This window comes from Schistocerca gregaria, chromosome 3 (assembly GCF_023897955.1).
Source record: "Schistocerca gregaria isolate iqSchGreg1 chromosome 3, iqSchGreg1.2, whole genome shotgun sequence".
Taxonomy (NCBI): Eukaryota; Metazoa; Arthropoda; class Insecta; order Orthoptera; family Acrididae; genus Schistocerca; species Schistocerca gregaria.
Window position 1 is genome coordinate 662740383 of NC_064922.1, and position 25060 is coordinate 662765442.

Sequence of the window (25060 nt, forward strand, 5' to 3'; positions counted from 1 at the left end):
GTTAAATGGTATTATACTTTTGCATAACTCTTGCCATTCTAAAAGGATATTTTTGGCTCAGAAACAGGTGATTCGGGTAATAAGTGGTGTAAGTTCGTGTATCTCTTGTCGACCCCTCTTCACAACTCTGGGTATTTTGACATTAGTCTCTTGATTTATATATTCTTTACTGTCTTTTCTTGTTAACAATATCAACTGATTCCCAAGAATAAGCAGCTTTAACTCAGTTAATAATCAGCAGAGATCCAACCTGCATTTGGATCGGACTTCCTTAACTCTTGTGCAGAAACGTGCAGTATACTGCTGCACCCATGTTCAATAAGCTACCACAAGAATTCAAAAATCTTAAAAGTAATCCACATGCTTTCAAATCAAAACTGAAGAGTTTCCTCATAGGTCACTCCTTCTATTCTATTCACGAGTTCCTTGAAAAATTAAGCTATTTCTTATGTTATGTTGCTGATTGCATTTACTTAAATTTATGGCTTGACTTTTTTGGGTTCATAAACATTTTATTTTTATCTGTTATTACTTTTATGTTGTAATTTCACATACTGACACGTTCCATGACCTTGGAGATTTGCTCCTCAATTTGGTCCTACGTAACTTGACATGTAAATAAATAAATACATTTCTCCAGAACCATCACAACAATCCTATTCACAACAGCAAACTGCAGACGATTAGTCAACCTGTGGGATGAAGCCCATCGCCACACTCTGGACGCGCTTGCTCCACAACAAGTTGTACCCATTCCCTGCCTGTCACAACATAGAGATACCAGGTACTTGCCTGGCTGCCAAACGCAGGAAAACTAAGCAAGGCGGCCATCTATGAAGGTGAGACACCACAGATGACAATTTTCCTGGGGTGACAGTTACCAGGACATCTGGGAATCTATTCAACGTCACTGTTGACACCTATCCTGTCCTGGTGCTAGTCGACTCAAGGGCTTCTATTCCTGTGTAATGTTGAATGCTTACCATCACCAGCTAAAGATGACTATATTTAGTGACACAAAATGATTGAGCTGAAAGTCAAAAATGGGAAATGTGTCCAGCTGACAGGAACATCTATTGTAAGAATAACTATCAATTACTGAACACAGTCCTTTGATTTTGTCATTTTAATAGACTGTAGTCATGTGATGATAAGCATCTCAAGTGGTCAAGGAAAACTTTGGATCACTAACTGTCACAAGCAGTCGCAATTCATCCCTAAAGGCATATATATAGGAAACAACCAGACCAGTCAAGAACGTGCAGCTCAGTGCCATCAACAAAGAGTTTGCTACAACATAGTGGAGGAAGCTACTATCAAACTGCCAATAGGATCTGGTCTGATCATGGAATGACACTGGCAAGTATTAGCCACTTTGTGTCGATTTTTGGATGCTATTAAATCTGAAGTAGAGAAAAGTACAGGCCAAGCAGCCCATGGTAAAACACTGTATCGACACTGGGAATCATACCTCAATTAGCCAGTTCTCTTACAGGTTGTCTGTGACACACAATTCAGTAGCAAGCGAAGAAGATGTCACTGATGGCATCACTGAAATATAACTTATTTCACGATACATTTTTAAGGGTATTTGAAAATTGTTGTCCCAAGAAAACAGTGAAACATAATTCCAAGAAAACATATAAAAAACCTTGGAAAACTAAAGGAATAAGAATATCTTGCAACCATAAAAGAGAACTGTATCTAACAGCAAGACGGAGTACTGACCCCAAAATTGTTCAATATTATAAAAACTATTGTGCAGTACTAAGAAAAGTTATTAAAAAGTCAAGAAGCATGTGCATCATGTCTGAGGTCAGTAACTCTGATAATAAAAATAAGGCAATTTGGAATATTATTGAAAGGGAAACAGGGCAACCAAGAGCACAGGAAGACTTTAGTGCCATAAAACTGAATGACAAGTGTACTAACAAACAATCTGAAATTGGAAATATTTTCAATAATCATTTTTTAAATGTTGTGGAGAAAGTAGGATCTAGATCTTCACTAGAAGAGGCAAGGCTTCTAATAGAAGAAGCCATAACTGTGCAGTTTGAAACAACTGTATTTCCACGAACCTCTCCCTCTGAAATCAGTAAAATAAAAAACTCACTGAAAAGTAAAAGCTCTTACAGAATTGATGGCATTTCCATCACGATACATAAAACTTGTTCCCTACAAATAAGTAGGATTCTCAGCCACTTATGTAATACCTCTTTGGAGCAGGGTGTTTTGCCCAATAGACTGAAATATGCCATTGTAAAACCATTGCATAAAAAGTGGGGATACGTCGGATGTCAACAACTATCGCCCAATCACTCTTCTGACAGCTCTATCAAAAATTTTTGAGAAAGTAATGTATTCAAGAGTAGCCTCCCATATATGTAAAAATAAAGTACTAACAAAATGGCAGTTTGGTTTTCAGAAAGGCTTTTCAACAGAAAATGCTATATACGCTTTCACTGATCAAATATTAAATGCTCTGGATAACCGGACATCACCCATTGGTATTTTTTGTGATCTCTCAAAGGCTTTTGACTGTGTAAATAATGGAATTCTTTTAGATAAGCTAAATCATTATGGTTTGAGGGGGGCAGTGCACAAATGGTTTAATTCATACTTAACTGGAAGAATGCAGAAAGTTGAAATAAGTGGTTCATGTAATGTTAATACAACAGCTGATCCCTCAAACTGGGGGGCTATCAAGTACGGGGTCCCACAGGGTTCGGTCTTAGGTCCTTTACTGTTCTTGATATACATTAATGACTTACCATTCCATATTGATGAAGATGCAAAGTATAGTAATAACATCCAAAAACCTAGAACTAAGTGATGTAATTGTAAATGATGTTTTTCACAAAATTATTAAGTGGTTCTCAGCAAATGGATTCTCTTTAAATTTTGATAAAACACAGTATATACAGTTCCGTACAGTAAATGGCACAACTCCAGTAATAAATATAGACTTTGAACAGAAGTCTGTAGCTAAGGTAGAATTTTCAAAAATTTTAGGTGTGGCCCAGGTGAGAGGTTAAACTGGAAGCAACACATTGATGGTCTGCTGAAACGTCTGAGTCCGGCTACGTATGCTATTAGGGTTATTGCAAATTTTGGTGATAAGAATCTCAGTAAATTAGCTTACTATGCCTACTTTCATTCACTGCTTTCGTATGGTATCATATTCTGGGGTAATTCATCATTGAGTAGAAAAGTATTCATTGCTCAAAAACGTGTAATCAGAATAATTGGTGGAGTCCACCCACGGTCAACCTGCAGACATCTATTTAAGGATCTAGGGATCCTCACAGTAACCTCACAGTATATATATTCACTTATGAAATTTGTTGTTAATAATCCAGCCCAGTTCAAAAGTAATAGCAGTGTGCATAGCTATAACACCAGGAGAAAGGATGATCTTCACTATGCAGGGTTAAATCTGACTTTGGCACAGAAGGGGGTAAATTATGCTGCCACAAAAGTCTTTGGTCACCTACCAAACAGCATCAAAAGCCTGACAGATAGTCAACCAACATTTAAAAATAAATTAAAAGAATTTCTAGATGACAACTCCTTTTACTCATTGGCTGAATTTTTAGATATAAATTAAGGGAGGGAAAAAAAACTAACTTAAGCGTTAGTGTCATGCAATATTTTGTGTAATGTAATATCTGGTACAGACATCTTTCATTAACCTGACACGTTCCACATCATTACGAAGTATCGTATTCATGATCTATGGAACAAGTATTAATCTAATCTAATCTACTGAACCCTCAGAGTCCTTGGTCCTCTCCTGCAGTCCTTGTGAAGAAGAAGGATGGCATATTGTCTTACTGCATCAACAATTAACAAATGAACAAAATCACAAAAAAAGATGTCCACTTATTCCCATGCAATGATGACACCCTAGACTCCTTCTCTCAATTTTGGACATGCAGACATGCTAGTGGCAAATCGAGGTTGACGAGGAGGCTAGCGACAAATCATGGCTGACACAGCTGACCAGGAAAAGACTCCCTACAGAACACCTGGTGTCCTCTATGAGTTAAATTACGCCATTTGGACTATGTAACCATCCAAACACTTTCGAGCATACAATGGACAACTTGCTTCACCAACTCAAATGGATGATATGGCTTCACTAACTGGATGACGTCATTTTTAAAGACATTTGAACAACATCTAAGCCACCTGAAACCATGATGGAGTAAATGCAGGTAGCAGATCTCCCCCTGAATCTGGAAAGTGACTCTTCACTCCCATGAAATAAAACTCCTGGAGCACCTTAGTTCATGGTGCTGGAGTCCGTCCAAGAGCGACTACTGTACAACCGAGAAAGAGTGTGCCATTCTTGCTTGGACCATCAACAAGATGTAGCTGTACTTACCTGGCAAACCATCCACCGTTGTGATGGACCACAAGTCTCCTCCGTTGACTGATAAGGGCGACTGGCAAGATGAGTACTGAGGCTTCAGGTTTACAATGCCACAGTGGTATAGAAAAGTGGATGCAAACACAAGGACACTGACTACGTTTTGAGGACTCCTTTGGCAGAACACAGTAGTATGGATGAAATGTCAGTCACCACTGCATTAAATGATAGTGCTGCTGAATAGAGGGTAGAGCCAGCATTGCTAAAAACCACTGAGGACTTGAGGTAGAAACCAACCAAAGGAGAATTCCAATTAATAATCACAACATTATATAAAATAAGTATGACTCAATAGGGCAGAGATGGTTGCTCATCATCTCATTCATGAAGACAGTACACAAAATCAGATGCAGGTGATACTGACCAGGTCTCTACCGATCCATTAGACACTTTGTGAGCCACTGTAAGAAACGCCAAAAATAGAACCAAGTGGCATAATTACCTTTGACGCAGCTGATACCAATTCTGCCTGTAGCAGTGCCTTTCCTCCGAATTTTAATCAATCTCTTGTGGGAAGTTCCCACAGCTGACTAATGAGAATCAATGGATAATAGCCAGCACTGACTACTTCACCTGCTACAATGTCACTAAAGCTGGGCTGCACACCAAAGCTATTGAAATTGCAAGTTTCCTTGCAGAAGAAATCATTCTGAAATACAGAGCACCCCAAATAATGATTGATCATGGAAAAGTTTTCCAGTGCAGACTAGTATCAGAGGTAATTTCATGTTGCGATATCACGAATAGGTGGCAACTATCTACCACCCACAGACAGATGGCCCCACAGAACTCTTTAATAACACACATGAAGATATTCTCTGGATGTATGTTGATGCTGAACAGAAACTGATAGAGAATTCTGTCCACTTCGACACTTGCGCATTGCAAAGAAAGACACCAGTGAAGAGGTCAAAATGACAATGGATACACTGTTCGAGTTTAAAACAGACAATACTCAGAATGACTATGTAAAACACCTGATCACCAGGAGCAAAGATGCAAAACAGCTGGTCTGTGGATGCCAAGAATGAGGACCAAATGCACTATAATGCCAAGTACCGGCCAGTGAGATAACAGTCCACAACACTTGGCAGAGATTTTTGCACCAGTGGACTATTGGAAAAGTTACTAAAGAGCTTTCTGGTCTGTATCATACATCTTGTCACTTATCACATATGAAGTTGAGGACTATGACCCTTCATCAACAAGAAAAAAGTGCAGACACACCATCCAAGTCCTCCACGTGAAACTATACTATATTTCTGAGGCACAAATAGACAATGGGAGATTTTCATTCAAGGAAACTGATTATGAAACTTCAAGGGAAGAGGCTACCTCCAATGCTCATAATAGTGAGGAGGCTGTGACAACCAGACCAGGACGTGAGGATTCTCCAGTGCTACTACACAGAGTATCCCTAACAAGATCTAGATCTAGGATGTTGTAGTTCACTTTAGTGTGTACTTCTGAAACAGTGGGTTGCTATTTCTCCAGGAGAGGAAGTAATCCAGTGAGCTGTGCTACACACATGGTGGATTAGTGGTTATGGTTGGTGGCTGCCATGTTATGGGCTCCCATTTGTAATCCCATAAAATATCTGTTATTCAGTATTCATTTTTCCAGAAGGTTCACAAAATTTCTTATTTTTGTAATATTTTTATACTGTATTCTGGAACAGTCTGTCTTATCTGTATGTTGTTGAGTGTAATAAACATGATCTCAGTAATGGCAAGACAATTGAGCATCAAGAACACAACTTTCATGATTGGGTAATTGCTGTGAATTGCCAAAAATATCCAAAAACCTAAAATTATTATTCCAGTCTTCTAGAGCGTGATAGGAAAAAGTACATAATGTGCATGCTGTAAATTTGGTTCATCAAACAGTGACAATAAGATGACTTTGTATGGACACTATAGCAGACGTATTTGTGAAGCTCACCTCACCTACTTTTGTCCAAACTACAAGAAATGAATGGCAATATTGTGTACGAAATTTATTTACAATACAGGTCTTTATCACTTTCCTCTGTTACAATACGAACACATGGTGTAACAATACTAACAATAATAATAGAATTATTAAAAAAAAAAGGTTGTAAACAGAGATTACTAAGCCTCCTATTTACTCAATTTTGATTTTTTAGTAATTTAATTCCTAGTTTCTGCTAAAATCTAACAGAGCTGGTGGTACTGGTGCATTCAATGTATCCATAACAGAAGTTAACACGCAACAGCAGATTTAACTAATTGTAACATAATTATAGAACCCGTGTTGTTATGTCCTTTCACATTCATGGTACAGTATAGGATTTTTTTACATAAGCATCTGCAGAGTTAATGAAATGACCACAATAATGATCGCTGTAGTATAATAGGAAATACTTTCCTATTGGTCTGCAAAATATAATTTATTTGATCATGAACTGGTTTTTGGATTCTTAAGCCATCATAAGGAGACAAAAGATGTTGCAGCCACTGATAAAATGATGTGTGACTTAACGCAGATATTCATAAGACAGACACAGGACACAGAGGACACATAAAATGACGACATACACAGTGTTCACAAGGGAAAGTGTTAGTTTTTTATGCTATGCAGAGTGACTTCATAGTCATTTTAGTATCATCTGCAGCTTGATAATTGCAAACAATGTTCACTAAGTTTGATTATTGAAATATACACTAATCACAAGAGACATTGCTTTCAAATTCACCTCCAGTGGTGTATTACAAACAATAGTGCAATGGTTAACTGCCATAGGAATAGTATTTAAATGCATCACTCATTATGAAAAATCATATTAATTAGTGAGATTAAGGCTGACTTAAACGAGGCTGTGTTGAACAGGATCATTTACAACAAACACTTATTTCATGCTAAAGTGAAACTATGATCTTTCGTATGCACTGCCGTTAACAAAATATGGTAGTTTGGCACCATGGATCACCAGCATCTGGATAGTCCTGCCCATTTCAGCACCTTTTGCCCATTTGTATGATCACATTCACATTTGTAGATGTTGCTGGGTGTCACCATGTGCAAACACCACTCCAAGCTGCAATTGTTTATTTTACAACTTGCTATTATCAACCCTTTCAGCAGAATGATCACATTACTTTGCAAATTCCAGTAGTGAGCAACATACTCCTTAAAAGAAATCATATCATACAACAAAAGAGTTTTGTGTATGTATGTATTCAGTTCTGATTGTCAACCCACACAAAGCTCGACAAATTTCATGAAGCAGGTAACACAACAGTCAGAGAACTTCAGATTTCCTTCTGTATGTTGTCAGCAGATGACACGAAATCAAAAGCAGCATTGTCAACTGAGTAGCATTCAACTGTAAGTGGCAGTCTGTTCTATATAGTACATCTCAATAACACTTGTATGAATATTTGGTAGCCTACAGCCATCGTTAGCACAAAACCATTAAGAGCTAAACTAATAGCAAACGGTGGCAATTGCAAAGCACTGCAGAGAAATTCCATCCCACACTGAACATAACAACACTCTCTAAAACACAAAGGAATTAAAGACATTAGCTGTCAGTGGGCATTGATTTATACCAAACGGGCAAGTTTTAAAATTGTGCCGGACCGGGATTCAAACCTGGGTCTCCTGCTTACCAGGCAGATACGCTGACCATTTGTGTGGACACAATAGTCAGCACAACTACACAGTGTACCCTTGCACGCCTTCCATAAGACATAAATTCTCAATTTATACCCTGCACCACTGATGTTGTGCCCCTGCTCTTTAACTCATTACTCACAGCATCTCGCCGATGCCTGTATGAGTTCCAGCCTAGTGTGCATCTGTACTGAAGGGATCATTGGCCATCACTGCTAATCATGCAAGGGCACTCCATGTGGCTGAGGTGACCACTGTGTCCAGATGCCGCAGTGATCAGTGCATCTGCACGTATTGAACTAGTAAGCAGGAGACCCTGGTTTGAATCCCAGTGCAGCACAAATTTTTCTACTTGCACCACTGATACAAATTAATGCCCACTGGCAGTTAATGTCTTTAAGTCCTTTGTGTCTTGTTCCAATGTCACTGCAGGATAAAAATATGTAAGAAACATTTATTGTTTGTTGATGTCTCTGTCTTAACTGTACTGCAAATTAGAGAGCCCTTTTATCAATTATTTGCTGGTGTGTCTGTCTTAAGCGTTCTGCAAATTGGAAAGCTCATTCATCAGACACTTTTTGCATTCACTGATAAAACATCAGCAGCATTTGTACAGTAATCATCACAAGTGTACAGAACTTCTAGTTCTTTTGATTATTATAAGATAAACAACAATTATGCTCCAGACTGACACACTGTAGATATTATCACCAGTATTTTGTGTCCCTTTTCATATTCTGAAGCAAATCAGTCCTCATTTCATATTGCACTGCAGACATTTGCTGCTTTTATTGCTTCATGGCAATTGGAGCCCACTTTTCTGATAATTGCGTATGATAACTTTGCGCAGTTCCCTTTCTTCATTTGAAACCTTTATCAGTGGATCAGTGCTGTGTTACTCTCTTTTCATTTGTGTTCCTTTTTTTTCCAGGCAGTGCCAACAAAGTACTCTTAAGACAAACTGTTTTTAAGTCTATAATAACATATCAAAAAGTGTTATCTACACTGAATGTTTACAATACGCTAAAAAAAAGTTACTGTCTGGTGAATGAGCTTTTCAGCCCACAGTGTATTTAATACAGAAACACAAAATAATTTTAACAGCTAATGATGAAGGGGGCAGTCGATCACTCTTAATTTATGGTGCTCCTACTGCAGTCGATACAACTGCGTGATATTTTTAACTACATTGTAATTTCTGATAGAAATGAAAATAAAACTCACTGGAATATTCTTTTTGTGTTTCAGACACTTTGTTAACTCAGCAGCTTCTTGCACGTCTTTTAAGCGCAAACTGTTCTCCTCAAGAGCAGATCAGTTAGGGCACGCTCAAAGAAACAGATTGTCCGTGAAAATGTATTCTTCCTGCCACTAGCGTTATTGAAACTTGGTAACAGTGCAGAATGTAACTGGCAATTCAGTGATGTTCGACTTGTTACCTCAGGTGGTGCAGAATTATCCTGCTAAATTGACTTAACAAACAATGGAAAAATCCAGAATGGAATGTAATAATGAAAAGGACAGTTTATACTCACCATATAGTGTAGATGCTGAGTCGCAAAAATCAACAACAAAAAGACTGTCGGAAAATCAGCTTTCAGCCAACAAGGCGCACACACACACACACACACACACACACACACACACACACACACACAGTCTCTGGCAGCTCAAGCCCGACTCTGCCTTGTTGGCCAAAACCTAACTTTCCGACAATCTTTTCATTGTGCCTTTCTGCGACTCAGTATCTCCACTATATGGTGAGTAGTAACTATCCTTCTCACTAAATTTGCTTCTACATCTACATATCTACTTTGCAAGCAACCAAGTGATGTGTGGTGGAGGGTACAATTCGTCACACCAAAGTCATTTCCCCCCCCCCCCCCCCCCCCCCCTCTGTTCCACTCGTGGATCACATGAGGGAAAAACGACTGTCTGTACGCCTCAGTATGAGCTCTAATTTTCCTCTTCTTTGAGAGCTGATCATTGCACGATCTGAAAGTTGGTGGTAATAATATATGCTCTACATCCTCGGCAAAGATCGGATTTCGGAATTTAGTCAGCAGCCATTTCCGTTTAGCTTGTCGTCTATTTGCATGTGTATCCCACTTCAAACTTTCTATGAGATTCGTAACGCTCTCGTGATGGCTAAACGTACCAGTCACAAAAATTGCTGCTCTTCTTTGGACCTTCTCAATCTCTTGAATGAGACCCAATAGGTAAGGGAAACAATACTCTATGACTGGACAAACTAACATATTGTAAGCAATTTCCTTTGTTGAAGGTCTGCATCGCTTCAGGATTCTACCAATAAACCGCAATCTAGAGTTTGCCTTGCCCACTGCTTGTGTAATCTGATCATTCCATTTGAGATCATTTTGAAGTCACACCCAGGTACTTGATGGATGTTACTGCTTCCAAAGACTGGGCACTTATTTTTTAGTGGTACATTAATGGGGATTTTTGCCGTGTTATAGGCAGTAGGTCACACGAATATTGAGCAACAACTGCCAGTCATTACACCACACATTTATTTTCTGCAAATCCTCATTGATTTGTTCACAACTTTCGTGTGATACTACTTTCCTGTAGACTACAGCATCATCGGCATACAGTCTAATGCCGCTAACTGAAGTTCTGCTTGTTTCTTGAGAAGTCACCCCATTCAGGACAACATACTGCTCTCTCTCTGGTAGAAAACTTTCTATCCACTTGAACTTTACGGGGTATGAGGTCTATTTGGTCATTAGTACAATGTACGACAGCTGCAACAACGAGACATTATTCCGAGGCTACTGTTACAATATTGTACAACTGCATTCAAAAATAAGCTATCATTTTTATCCAGTCACATTCAGGATGTCTAAACAACTTGGGAGGCAGAGTTTCATGCTCTTGTGAGCAATAGTTTGCCAGTCATTTGTGTTTTATCAAAATTTGATTGAAATTGAAATCAGTTCCACATTAAAGCTACAAACAAAAAATTTGTTGTGATGGGTCTCATTAGTCATTATATTTGTGAGGTTAGCGCCATTTTGTGATAAGAGTAGTAATTTTTTAGTTATTCCTGTTTATTTCTGTTTCTGACTGTAAACTTGACCAAGGGTCAAAACTATCAAACACACCGTTTCTGGCAGTCCAGATGAGGAAGCTGTGCCAAGTTTGAGGTTCTCTGGACCGATAAGAAAGGAGTACAATTTTCTGAACTATCTTGCTGAAGACATACAACAAAATTTTGTCTGAAGAACTACAATTGGCGCAGTTTAATAGAGAGGTGGATACATTTGCACTGGAGAAAAAGAAAGTGATCTACAGCTAGTTGGTAGATGCCTGAAGTGAATAATGGGAAGCAACTGAATGCTTCGTCAGATGAATGACTCACCATCAAGTCTGTGCAAGTGTAATAATCCAGTTAAGTGTATGACTAGAAAACCAAGAGTTCTGTACAAACTCAATTATGTGTATAAATAGTTCATCCATCCTGGGAATCGAGAATTTCAAAGATTTTTGCTTGTTATTAATATCAATACTGACATGGTACCAAAATATGTGACATAAATGGCTGTATCTTTAAAATCTATGGGTGGGGACTACTCAGGATGACGTCATTATCAGGAGTAAGAAAACTGGCGTTCCACGGATCGGAGAGTGGAATGTCAGATCCCTTAATTGGCCAAGTAGCTTAGAAAATTTGAAAAGGGAAGTGGATAGGTTAAAGCTACATATAGTGAGAATTAGTGAAGTTCGGTGGCAGGAGGAACAAGACTTCTGATCAGGTGAATACAGGGTTATAAATACAAAATCAAATAGGCGTAATACAGATGTAGGTTTAATAATGAATAAAAAAAATAGGAATGCAGGTAAGCTAATACGAACAGCATAGTGAACACATTATTGCAGACAACATAGACACAAAGCCCACGTCTACTACAGTAGTACAAGTTTATATGCCAACTAGCTCCGCAGATGATGAAGAGATTGAAGAAATGTATGATGAGATAAAAGAAATTATTCAGATAGTGAAAGGAGATGAAAATTTAATAGTCATGGGGGACTGGAATTCGATAGTAGGAAAAGGAAGAGTAGGAAAAGTAGTAGGTGAATATGGGCTGGGGGTAAGGAATGAAAGAGGAAGCTGACTGGTAGCATTTTGCACAGAGCATAACTTAATCATAGCTAACACTAGTTCAAGAATCATAAAAGAAGGTTGAATACATGGAAGAAGCCTGGAGATACTTGAAGGTCTCAGATAGATTATATAATGGTAAGACAGAGATTTAGAACCAGGTTTTAAATTGTAAGACATTTCCAGGGGCAGATACCGACTCTGACCACAATCTATTGGTTATGAACTGTAGATTAAAACTGAAGAAACTGCAAAAAGGTGGGAATTTAAGGAGGTGGGGATAAAATGAAAGAACCAGAGGTTGTAGAGAGTTTCAGAGAGAGCATTAGGGAACAACTGACAAGAATGGGGGAAAGAAATACAGTAGATGAAAAATGGGTAGCTTTGAGGGACGAAATAGTGAAGGCAGCAGAGGATCAACTAGGTAAAAAGAAGAGGGCTCTTCTTGGACAAGAGAAGAGATACTGAATTTAATGGAGGAAAGGAGAAAATATATAAAAATGCAGTAAATTAAGCAGGCAGAACAGAATACAAACATCTCAAAACTGAGATCGATTTGAAGTGCAAAATGGCTAAGCACGGATGGTTAGAGGACAAATGTTAAGGATTTAGAGGCATATATCACTAGGGGTAAGATAGTAACTGCCTACAGGAAAATTAAGAGAGACCTTTGGAGAAAAGAGAACCACTTGTATGAATATCAAGAGCTCAGATGGAAAACCAGTACTAACCAAAGAAGGCAGAAAGGTGGAACAAGTACATAGAGAGCCTATACAAGGGCAATGTAATTGAGGGAAATACTATGGGAACGGAAGAGGACATGGAAGAAGATAAAATGGAAGATACGATACTGCGTGAAGAGTTTGACAGAGCACTAAAAGACCTAAATTGAAACAAGGCCCCAAGAGTAGACAGCATTCCATTAGAATTACTGATCGGCTTGGGAGAACCAGCCCTGACAAAACTCAACCATCTGGTGAGCAAGAAGGCGAAATACCCTCAGATTTCAAGAAAAATATAACAATTCCAATCACAAAGAAAGCAGATGTTGACAGGTGTGAATATTACTGAACTATCAGTTTAATAAGTCACAGCTGCAAAATACTAAAACCAATTCTTTACAGACGAATGGAAAAACTGGTGGAAGCCGACCTCGGGGAAGATCAGTTTGGATTCCATAGAAATGTTGGAACACATGAGGCAATACTGACCCTACAACTTATCTTAGAAGACAGATTTTAGGAAAGGCAAACCTATGTTCCTAGCATTCATAGACTTAGAGAAAGCTTTTGACAGTGTTGACTGGAATACTCTCTTTCAAATTCTGAAGGTGGCAGGTGTCAAATACAGGAAACAAAAGTATATTTACAATTTGTACAGAAAACAGATTGCAGTTAGAAGAGTCGAGGGGTATGAAAGAAAATCAGTGGTTGGGAAGGGAGTGAGACAGGGTTGTAGCCTATCCCCAATGTTATTCAATCTGTATATTGTGCAAGCAATAAAGGAAACAAAAGAAAAAATTGGAGTAGGAATTAAAATTTGTGGAGAAGAAATAAAAACTTTGAGACTTGCTGATGACATTGTAATTCTGTCAGAGACAGCAAAGGACCTGGAAGAGCAGTTGAACGGAATAGACAATGTCTGGAAAGGGGGCTACAAGATGAACGTCAACTAAAGCAAAATGAGGATAATGGAATGTAGTTGAATTCTGAGGAAATTAGATTAGGAAATGAAACACTTAAAGTAGTGGATAAGTTTTGCTATTTGGGGAGCAAAATAACTGATGATGGTTGAAGTAGTAGTTTCGACAAGAAGAGAATAGAAGCTTTTGAAATGTGGTGCTACAGAAGAATGCTGAATATTAGATGGGTAGATCATGTAACTAATGAGGAGTTACTGAATAGAATAGGGGAGAAGAGGAATTTGTGGCACAACTTGACTAGAAGAAGTGATTGGTTGGTAGGACACATTCTGAGACATCAATAGATCACCAATTTAGTACTGGAGGGAAGTGCGGAGGGTAAAAATCGTAGAGGGAGACCAGGAGATGAATACACTAAGCAGCTTCAGAAGGATGTAGGTTGCTGTAGTTATTCGGAGATGAAGAGGCTTGCACAGAAGAGAGTAGCATGGAGAGCTGCATCAAACCAGTCTCTGGACTGAAGACCCCAACAACATCATCATCTTTAGAATGCATTGATGTAGAATGCTAAAAATTTTTTCACACAAAGTTGTTATTTAACACACAAGTCAACTTGACACATCTACCCATTCCTGAGAAAAGGGGGTCTTAACAGATGGATAGACAGACAGTCAGATAACAAGGCATGTTACCTAATGCAGGGTGTATACGCGGACAAGAAAAAATTCCCGAATTTTCCAGTTAAAAATAAAGTTTTTCCTGGGTGAAAGTACATTTCTTCCATGTTAAGTGACAATATATCTTCCCTCGGAGCTGTAAAACGTATCAATCCTTTGAATGGTGAAGGTTTTATACAACGGTGTAGAACTTCTGGAAAATGCAACCCAGCAAAAAACAACACACTTTGGATAGCTCCTTTCTGTGCAGTTATGCCCAAGAACATTTGCACTGACTAATTTTCCTGTTACAAAAATAAAAACACAAATTCCACCAATTACAGCGCAGTAGCTTCTGAAGCAATGAAATCAAGATTGCAATGTGCTTTTGTCAACTGATCGTAGCTCACATGATCTTGCTAGCCAATGACAGCGGATATTCAGAGCATGGGACATGTGATGTAGTCAGCCAATAGCAACATCACTGTTGTGTAGCACAAACCCACAAACAGAAAAAGTTAACGATTTAAATTACTACAGAGTATAACCACAAGAAAAGTTAAGCTTCCACATATCATTTTGGTCATCAAAAATTTTTCGCTGGTCCGCCCCCCCCCCCCCCCCCCCTCCCCGTTCTTGAGAAAAAGGTTCTTCCAGCAGAAATTTGAGCACAGGACTATGCCAAGTCCACGTCACTTGATTTTCTGATCCATGGAAGATTATAAAGTTATGAACTTAGAATGTTCTTGCGTGAAAGTACATTAAAATTTTATAATGAGTTTCAGACTCTGTTTTTGAAGAGTTCCACCAAATTGAGACCTACGAGTGATTCTATGAGGAGAAACTCTGATCGCAAACTTTAACTTTCATACGTGCACTGGAGTTTGATTTTGAACATTTACACAAAGTTGGAAATTCAAATGCAGTAATTTGATTATACATGTTCAAGTATGGTACTCTGAATGTTATCACATGCATTCCATTCTGTGCTATAAAAACCATGTGAAAGTACTAACACATTTCTAATATTTGTGAGTGTTGGATGTTTCGAAGCGAGCAAACATTCTATGAATTTTACTACTTTTCGTTCTTCAACTGATCATATATCAGGATTATGATAGATTGTATAAAGGGTTGTTCCACTTAAGAACTGGTGCTATCTATAGAAGAATATATTTATTACTTAATAAACACTTATTTTTACCATTAAAACCTTAATGCCACTATCCATAGCCTGCTTAATAAATTCTAGTGCATGTGTGGATGTGCTAGGCAACCTCATGCCCTTGCTGTTAAGTTAGGCAATGTACATCTAATGGCTTCTAGGAACTGGAAATAAACTAAGAGCGAATGAACCATTTTAGAACTGCACCACTTCAACATGATATTTTCTTACAATTTTTATTGAATGCTCTGAATAATTCGCAAGTAAGGCGTGTCATCGAGTTAGTAAATTTAACATTTTTAATCCAAGAACATAATTCCCTGCTGTGAATTATCTGTTGCAGCCATCACAATGGCAATAACAAAAAGCTGAATATGGTAATGGTTTGCTAACTCAGTAGCAAACTGGCTACTATGTGAAAGCAAATGCTGTCTTGGCTGTGAGTTCCAATCATTCTGGAGATCTAGTACATTTTGTCATCAGCTTTTTACCTCTTCTCTGACTGAATTGGAAACAGCCTGATACACAGTCAAAAAGGAAAGCTAAAGAGAATTTCTCATAACATCTATTCAGTACCCCCATAGGTCTGAATGTGAGAGACTTGTAAAATTAGACAATATATACTTTTTTAATAGCAGCATTTTTCTGCTTATGCCAAATAAACTTTTTGTGTGACAATACAATTTTATTTATTAACTCGTGCCACTGACTAATTTGTTAACCATGTTGCTTTCTGTGACTACTCCTTCAGTCACACTGCTGAAAAGCTATTAATTATATAAGGAAGCAATCGAATGAAAATGATACAGATGGGAAAAAGTTAGTACACTCTTTATTATTTCAAAAGTAATCAACATAATTGTTAATAGACTTATCCCACAGTAGAACAAGATGGTCAATGTCTTTGTCGAAAAATGTCTGTGACTGCCTATGGACCATGATCATAACTCTTCCACTGAAGCAAATTGACAGCCACAAAGTGTTTCTTCAGGGCTCCAAAACTGTGGAAATCATGTGAGCAGAGATCAGGACTGTATGGAGGACATATAACAGCTTCCAAGCGAAACTTCTGCAGTTTAATTGAAACAACCTTATCAATATGTAGGCCTGCCCACAATTGCCTTGGCTGTTTAGAATATGCTGCAGAAGCTTCGCTTGGAAGCCCTTAAAAATCCCCCATACAGTCCCAATCTCTCCCTACATGATTTCCACATTTTTGGAGTTCGTGGCCTTCTATTTGCTTCAGACAAAAGGTGCACACCTCGGCACAATCATCATAATGTAGTCAAGCACAAACACTTTTCCATGAAGACATGAAAGAGACGACCATATTGTCTAACAGTAGGATAAACATATTATGAGTTATGGTGATGGCTTTAGAAATAATAAACAGTTACTTTTTTTCCATTTGTCTCATTTTCATTTCACTGCTCCTTATAGGAAAAAGCTAGTTTGAAAAGTTTGCTGAATCACCAACAGATGCACCAGCACAATGAGGTTCCTGCACAAGAACAGGACAACCTGTATGAGTAAACAGCATCAATGCTATGGGTGAAGATCTGTGGTGCGGTTGTGTCTCTTGTTGTTGTTGCTGTATAGCGATTTGTGAAAGTGGGGACAGGATGGAGAGGGGGAAGGGGGGGTAGGGGGGGGGCGCAGAGGTGAGGAAAGACATTCAGTTCTAAAATCCCATATGCACCCTTATTCCTAAATCAAAAAATTTAGATTCACAGGAACTCATGAACAAGCGTTATTCTTACAACTCACAAGTAGATAAGAAATTAATGATACCCACAAACTAAGCACTGTGTGCCACACACACTGTTGTATTTTGTGAAATACAAATTCAACTGTAACAAGCAACGCTGTTTATCATACATTTACTTTTCTAGAAAAATACTACGACAATACAAGCAAAGTAGGAGAGAGATGCTGGTCATGTGGGGTTCAAACCAAGCTGTGAGTTATGTTCACGCGCGCGCATATGTGTTGTCTATTTTCCACAAAGGCCTTGTAGGCCGAACGCTTATATTGTGGCAGTCTTTTTGTTGTGCCTATCTGCCACTCATCATCTCCGCTATATGGTGGGTAGAAACTTTCCTTTTCACATTCCATCCTGGATTTTCCATTGTGAGTTATGTTCAGATGGCCAAGTTGATTAAAAAACTGCCCATAAAAGACAAAGGTTCAATCAATTCTGAATCTACCACACTATAAAGAGAAATATTTTTCTTAGCAAACCAAGAAGTTCTTGAATACAAAAGTAATGACATACGTTTCATGGAATATCACATTTTTTATGAAATATCTCTGATTTAAGCTTATCACAACTGTTGCTCAGTCACCTAAGAACAACTGTTTTGTATCTTATACCCTCTTCTGTATCTCACTCTCTTTGCTTCTAGGCACTTTCTGTTCAAATTATACACTCTGCTATTGTTCATTCAAATAATATTAATTCAACTCATTCTAGCTACATTCAACCTTTTACGAATTCAAGTAACTGTACAGTGCACAGAGTAAGTCCATTCTGCTTCTAGATAAAGTACTGACAAATCTCTATTGCTTCTGTTTTTAATGGGAGAGAACTAAAAATGGAAAAAGTTGTCTAAAATATTATCATTATTAACACAAAACAGTAACTCAATACTCACCGTCAATGCCAAGATCAAGCTGCACAGCAATGGTAAGACGCTGACAGATGTCCACTAGAGCAGCTTTCTTTGGATCCTCACTGATACCACGACGCCCAAGAGCAGTATTACATAAAGGACATTGTGGATGACGTGACTTCTGGAGAAGGGTGCTCACACAGTCTTGACAAAAGGAATGACGACACCGTGTCTGCACTGGATCCTTAAGCAGCTCCAAGCTGCAAAACCCACACGATATATGATAGCATTCTGAATACTTTTCATTTTTCTCATTAAATGGCAAATTACATAATATTTCATAGCCATATTAAAGTCGAAAATTTGTTAGACCAATTTTAATAGAATTAAGAGTAACAAAGCAAAGCTTAGCATACAGAGGACATGGTTCTGATTTTTCCCACCCTACATCATGATACCACTCTTTGCGCCAGTGACTCCCTTATCAGACTTTACCTCACCGCCTCACTCTGTGCGTGCAGTGCAGCAGGTGGTTGCAGAGGCTTACCATGGGTGGTTCTATGCAGTGCTTACTTACTGGTATGCTTTGTGCTTCTTATCTCAATAATATGTTGCATTTGGTCTAACATCTCACATTAGCTCGTTGTTTTTAGGCACATTTTTGTTACATGGCATAGGATAATTTCTGTATCCCAACTTTTTATTCGTTGAAAACTATCCACCCTATAGTTTTAACAATGATGGTTGAGCCTTCTATATTCGCTGCCATACGGTTTACCATGTTTTAATTTTTGTAAGTATACTTGTGTTTTTGTCTGTTCTCACAATTAGATGCTTATGGTTATGGTATTACTTTGATATATATAGGAGTTCAGTAAGTATCATTTTTCACTTCTCACTGTTTCGATATGCACTTGATGATGCGGTTATAGACTATGAAACTCATAGTGCCTTAATAAAATTGGTTCAAGATAGAGCTGTTTGTGGAATTCTTGCTATAAAATGTACTACCACTGCAGATGCCCTGGTGAAGGAGTCATTTGTAGTTATTTATGGAGACAGTTGCATCCCCACTCAGCAACAATGAAGGCACAAGAATGTCCAAACACTCACTGGAAAGAGACATTGATTAGGGCCACTCTGTGTAGTAGTATCTGGCAGATACAGCACACGAAAGCAGAGGCCATCACCGGAAAGGCTACACTGGACAGTCATTGAAGACTACTGGTGGATTAGAGTAACAGCAAGGTTATCAGTGCCCTTACACACATTAAAAGAAATGAATGTGGCTGAAATTAGAAAAATGTTATACTGTGAACAGGAATCATAAAAAGTAACACTCACTTGCATTGAGCTCACAATTACTCTATTCGCATCGACCTCACAATTACTCTATCTCACATACCGTAAGACCAATGGAGAAAGGAAAAGAGGTGCTATTCATGGGATTAAAATAGAAATAACATAACAGTGGAGCTAAAAAACAAGAAGAGGAAGCAAAGGGCAATGTGACTGACTGACCACTCACAAAAAAAGTGGTTGAGCCTGTCATCCAGTCAACATGTTACAAACATCTCCCTAAAATTTTCGGAAATACGTTGGAAAAAAATCACAAAACCTTAAAACTCTTACCATATTTGTTTGATTGTTACCTAAAATAGATGGTAGTTCCGTTGGTAAATCCAGTCTAATAAAATATGGCGCACAGTTGTCTGTATGCCACAAGCACCACACACTGAAGGTTTCTCTTTTGGAGCAAGAATTCATGTGTCATAGGGCTGTGCCCCATGCGGGGATGAGTAAGGAGAACCTAATGTTGTGAATAGCTGGAAGGAGGGACCCCACGGCCGTTGTTGTGGGCTATACTAGACAGATCTTATTGTCTGTCACTCGCAGCCACCTATCCTCCCATTGACACAAGACTATGTCTCAACAGTGAAGCAACAGCATGCAGGGGGATGGTGCACCAAGCTAACTGAGAATCGTGACACCTCTCCTTGGCTGCTACATCTGCCCTTCATTCCCCGCAATACCCACGTGCCCTGGCGCTCAGCAGGAGGACACTTCTTTCCTCGGCCACTGTAGTCGGAGGAGGGCATCCTGGATACTCTGAACTACTTTACTGATGGATACAAGCATTGTCGATAGTGAAGCGCACTCACAGAAAAAGAACACACAGGGAATTTAGTAATTGAATCACATCTCATCCACTCCAGTACCCGCAAGATCACATACAGTTCCATATCGAAGACAGTAAAGTCTTCTGGCAGTCTGACCTTAAGGATAAGATCAGGGAAAATAATGAAGTAACCAAAAGAGTTTCCCTGTTTCAACTCATCCATAAAGACAGCTGTAGAGTAGCAATGTTCAGTTAAGATGGCAGAAAATAAAGTATTAAAAACACACACAGGAGTACAATCTCTACTGTACTGCACTACACTGAAAATTACTCTGGGCCTCTGCAGTAACCTGGGTGGTAGACGGTTAAAACCCTGGGTTTGGGGTTGTACTTGCTCCTTGCCACGACTCCAGCAAATGCCGCACGCTGATCCCAAACAGCCTTGTTATTCATGGACGATTGGAGAAAAGGCTTCCACAGGTGGATGATCAACAGTACATACGCAGGTGAATTAAGAACTGTGAGAAATTACATGCTTGACTCACCATGAGGAGTTGCTGTCAGATTGTAAGTGGCAATTCACCAGTCTCAGCACAGAGACTGGGTATGGGGCTGGTCCTATAAGCACCCATGGCCAGCCTAATCCACTCATGGTGGACAGCGTCAATGGTCTTCAAATAAGACAGCAGCATGAGATCCACCCATTCCCGGACACTGACGCGGTGTTCAAACTCAGCCAGCTAGTTGAATATTGTCCAGTTATCCATGATAACGGTCCATTTTAGTGACTTCTGTTCAGGTAACACTCCATCCAGTAGGTGAATGAGGAGTGGCAAGTGATCACTTGAATGGAGGTCGTCAATGACTTGCCACCGAACAGACGGCAGGGGATGAAGAACAGAAAAAGAGGTTAATGGCCGAGAATGACCCAGTAGTAGCACAGATATGAGTAGGAGTACCTGTGTTGAGAATGCGCAGTTGGTGAGACTTCATGAGGGTCTTCAAACCCCAACCCCGAAGGCAAGTAGAGGTCGAGCCCCACAAGATAAGATGGTCATTGAAGTCTCCCTGTAGGAGAATGGGCAAGGGGGTTGTTCTATAAGATCCAATAGAGCCTCAGAGTCTATCGCATCAGGCAGAGGTAAATACAGTGAGTAAACAGTGCTCATCTGGCACAAATTAACTTCAGCAACAAATGCCTGCAGGTCATAAGCTAGGGGAAGGCAGAGGAGTGGTGCATGTAACTGACAAACAAGCAACCCCTCCCTTGGCCCTTTTCACAGTCAAGTCATTCTTGTGATATAGTGTATAGCCCTGTAATACAGGGGCATCAGACACTTTAAAATTCATTTCCTGCTAACGCAAGCACAGGGGGCATTCCTATGCTAACAGTTTCAGTTCCTCCAGATGTGTCCTGAACCCATTTATGTTCCTTTGTAATATGGGAGCCATCTACCACGATGGTTGCAATTTATCCTGTCTTTTTGCCCTGTAGGTGAACCCACAGCGGGTATTTGTTTGTTTGTTTGGTTGGTTGGTTAAAAAGTGGAGGGGGAGGGGGGCAGACACGAAGGGACTAAACAGTGAGGTGATTGGTCCCTTATTCCCAGTAGCACAATTACCCAATGGAAAGAAGAAAACAAAGAAGATGTATGGCACAATAACAGGAGAAATGATGAACCAGAAGAACGGCAGGACAAGAAACACTACAATGGACAAGAAAACCACAGAGACACGCAAGAAACCGGGAGAAGAGATGAAAAACAAGAAAGCACATTACCATGGCTGGCTGACCACGAGAATAAAAAAGGAGAATCCAGACACTCTGCAACTCATTAAAACCTCCACCCTAAAAGTCCTAGAGTGGAGGACACAGAGGGACAAAGGACATGCGCTAAAACTCAGATAAAATGATAAAATCCACCACCACAAATAAAACTTAAAACTAAATCTGCTGTTGAGGCATTGTCGCCCAGCGCTGAAGATAGGGTGCTGGGACATGGCTAAAAGTGGGCAGTCCAACAAGAGGTGAACAACTGGGCATTTGGGAGCCACAGCAACACTGAGGTGGGTCCTTGCGATGGAGGATGTGTGAGCCACGTATGGCCAATGCGTAGCCGACAAAGGACAACTGATTCCCTGTGAGAAGCCCGCAGGTAAGACTTCCACACATTCTTCGCTGTCTCCTTAATGACACAGCGAGTGGAGGCTCAGTCTTGGGGCGAGACAGTTGCCTGAGTCTAACACCAAGATCCATGAGCTCTGCAGAAAAATATTGGGAGACATCAGGGAGAGTGATGTCAACATCATCAGACTCTTAACTTCCTAACTATCAGTGGTGGATGCTTGATCTTTGACTCGTCGTCCTGAGTAGGCTTCAGAACCACAGCTGTGGCTGTGATAATGACAGCACTGGGTGGCATCCCAGACTGGATCTTTCGGAGGGGCTGGGAGCTTTGCAATGGCGGCCTTTTCTGAAGTTCTTTGAGGAGAGACAGGCATCAAAATAACTGCTACAAGACAACTACATTGGCAAATGCAGTTGCTAGTGCTGACACTGCCAACCTCCATTAGTGTAGCAACATCAGATTTCTGCACTGGCTGTTTAAGAACTGAAGTAAAAGAGTGAATGTTGGGGGGAGGAAGGGGGGCAGCATGACTTTATAAATCTTTTTGGGCTCGCCATATGGGATGCGGTTTGTAGTCTTCAGCTCTAGTATCTTCCATTTTTTCAAGGTACACACCACAGTCCTGACTCCAGACAAGGTGAGGCCCAGAGCAACTCACGCACTTCAAAGGTGATGAACATGTGACTCCTTCGTGGGCAGCATTGCCAGCCACAAGTGGCTGGCTTCTCTCTTACACCCAAGAGTAGTATGACGTCCAAAGTGCTGGCGTTTGAAACAGTGCATTGGGATGGTTACATAAGACTGCACGCTTATATGAAGGAAACCTGCCTTAAGAAGATCTGGAAGTTTCATGCTGCTGAACATCAGTGTAAACAAGTTGGATTTGACAAGACTGCCATCCATCCTTTTCATGATATTCTGCACATCAGCTATTCCTTCTTGGGCCCACTCAACTTTCAGTTCTTCTTTGGGGATGTCCATGAGCCCTACATGTAACAACACCTCTGCTGTAATTCAACGTGGTGTGGAGCTTACTGTCAATGGCATTTGCAGAATTTCACTTTCTTAAAGTTAATTGCCTCCTGGGAATAGCGTCCCATTACATAACCAAGTAATTGATTTTAATGTCCCTGCAGTGACCTCTAATGAATGTAAAAAGGAGAGGCTTTTTCAAAAATGCTATGTCTCCTTTTAACTATCAAACATAAATTCTGATGTGCAGCATGCATTCTATTGCTAAATATCTTAAGGGCCTTAACAACTCCACAATCTGGAGCGCTCGTCACATGAGGCTTCTCCAAGCAGCCCATTCATTCCACTGACAGTAGGAGAGGAAGATTTCAGAGGGTCCATCTCGGTCCCACGAGCAGCTAAGGAAATACAATTCCATCTAGAAAGAGCCCTAGGTGCCTAGGTAAGCCTTAAACAACTGAAGTATGGCAGGTTCTTCAAAGGTTGCCTACTAATGACTATTCCACAACAGCCATGCATCTCATCAGCATGAAGCACATCTTGAGGCTGCAGCACTTTCTTATAGAGGTTTTTATCGTCTTTGTGTTTCGGGCGCTCAAGCCAAGATCCTCATTCCCTTACCACTCCCCAGCTCAAGGACCCTGAGGTCACCAAACTTGTACTCAGCAAATGAATGGTGAGCCACTGAGGGAAATCATACATCCAGAATGCTTTACATTGCGACACAACAAATCAAAAATGGAGTTCCAGCAACAGCCACAATTGGATCTGCAAAAACAGCAGTAGCAGAATAAGTAATTCATGCTACAACAGGAACAACTACTGCTCAAACACTAACAACTGCAGTACAAGGAGCTGCTACAACTGATGTAAAAGAGGGTGCTTAAGGTTCACCACCTCTCTCGTCTGTGCCACTTTTCTCAAGTTTCAATGAGTTTGCGGAGAATTGCGAAAGTTTATATCAACCATTTTTTGCTACATTACCAGGGAAAAAATAGTTGAATGAGGCAGTGCAAACATTAAAGCCCTTCCTAGTTGTTTCTAATTTTACAGTATCTATAGTTTGCTGTCTGAACACTATGGCCGCCAAATTCATCTAATACAGAATTGGACAAAATATGGAAACAGCACAAGAAATGCATGCTTGAACATAAATGCAGATGCTAGCCAAGCCTGTAGGAGGTGCTGATGTATTTGACCATAAATGAGATGATGGTATTTCTACTTGGTGTCATGAATGACAGCTTGCTCTAAATGCAGAAAAATGTTAAGTTAATGCAGGCTAGGAAAAACAATCCTGCAGTGTTCAAATAGAGTACTGTTGGTATGCTGCTTGATACGGTCATATTGATTAAATAACTAGACATAATGTTGCATAGTGATATGAAATGGAACAAGGTGAAAAGTGAAGCTTATCTTTTACAGAAATCTTTTAAGGAGATTGTGTGTCTAAAACACTGGTGCACCCCATTCCTGCTCAAGTGTTCGGGATTTCCATTGGGTTGGACTAAAGGAAGACACTGAAGCAATTCAGAAACATACTGCTAGATTTGTTACCAGTAGCTTGGATC

At 39.7% G+C, this 25060-nt stretch overlaps 1 protein-coding gene across 3 annotated transcripts in view; it reads right to left on the minus strand.

Moving 5' to 3' along the window:
* The window catches only part of LOC126354915 (breast cancer type 1 susceptibility protein homolog), a 245320-nt gene that overhangs the window by 202726 nt on the left and 17534 nt on the right, over positions 1-25060 (minus strand). For all 3 annotated transcript variants that reach the window (XM_050004985.1, XM_050004984.1, XM_050004986.1), the window contains exon 2: positions 18312-18529. In XM_050004985.1, coding sequence (XP_049860942.1) covers positions 18312-18529 — 218 coding nt within the window. The remainder of the gene's footprint in view (positions 1-18311; positions 18530-25060) is intronic.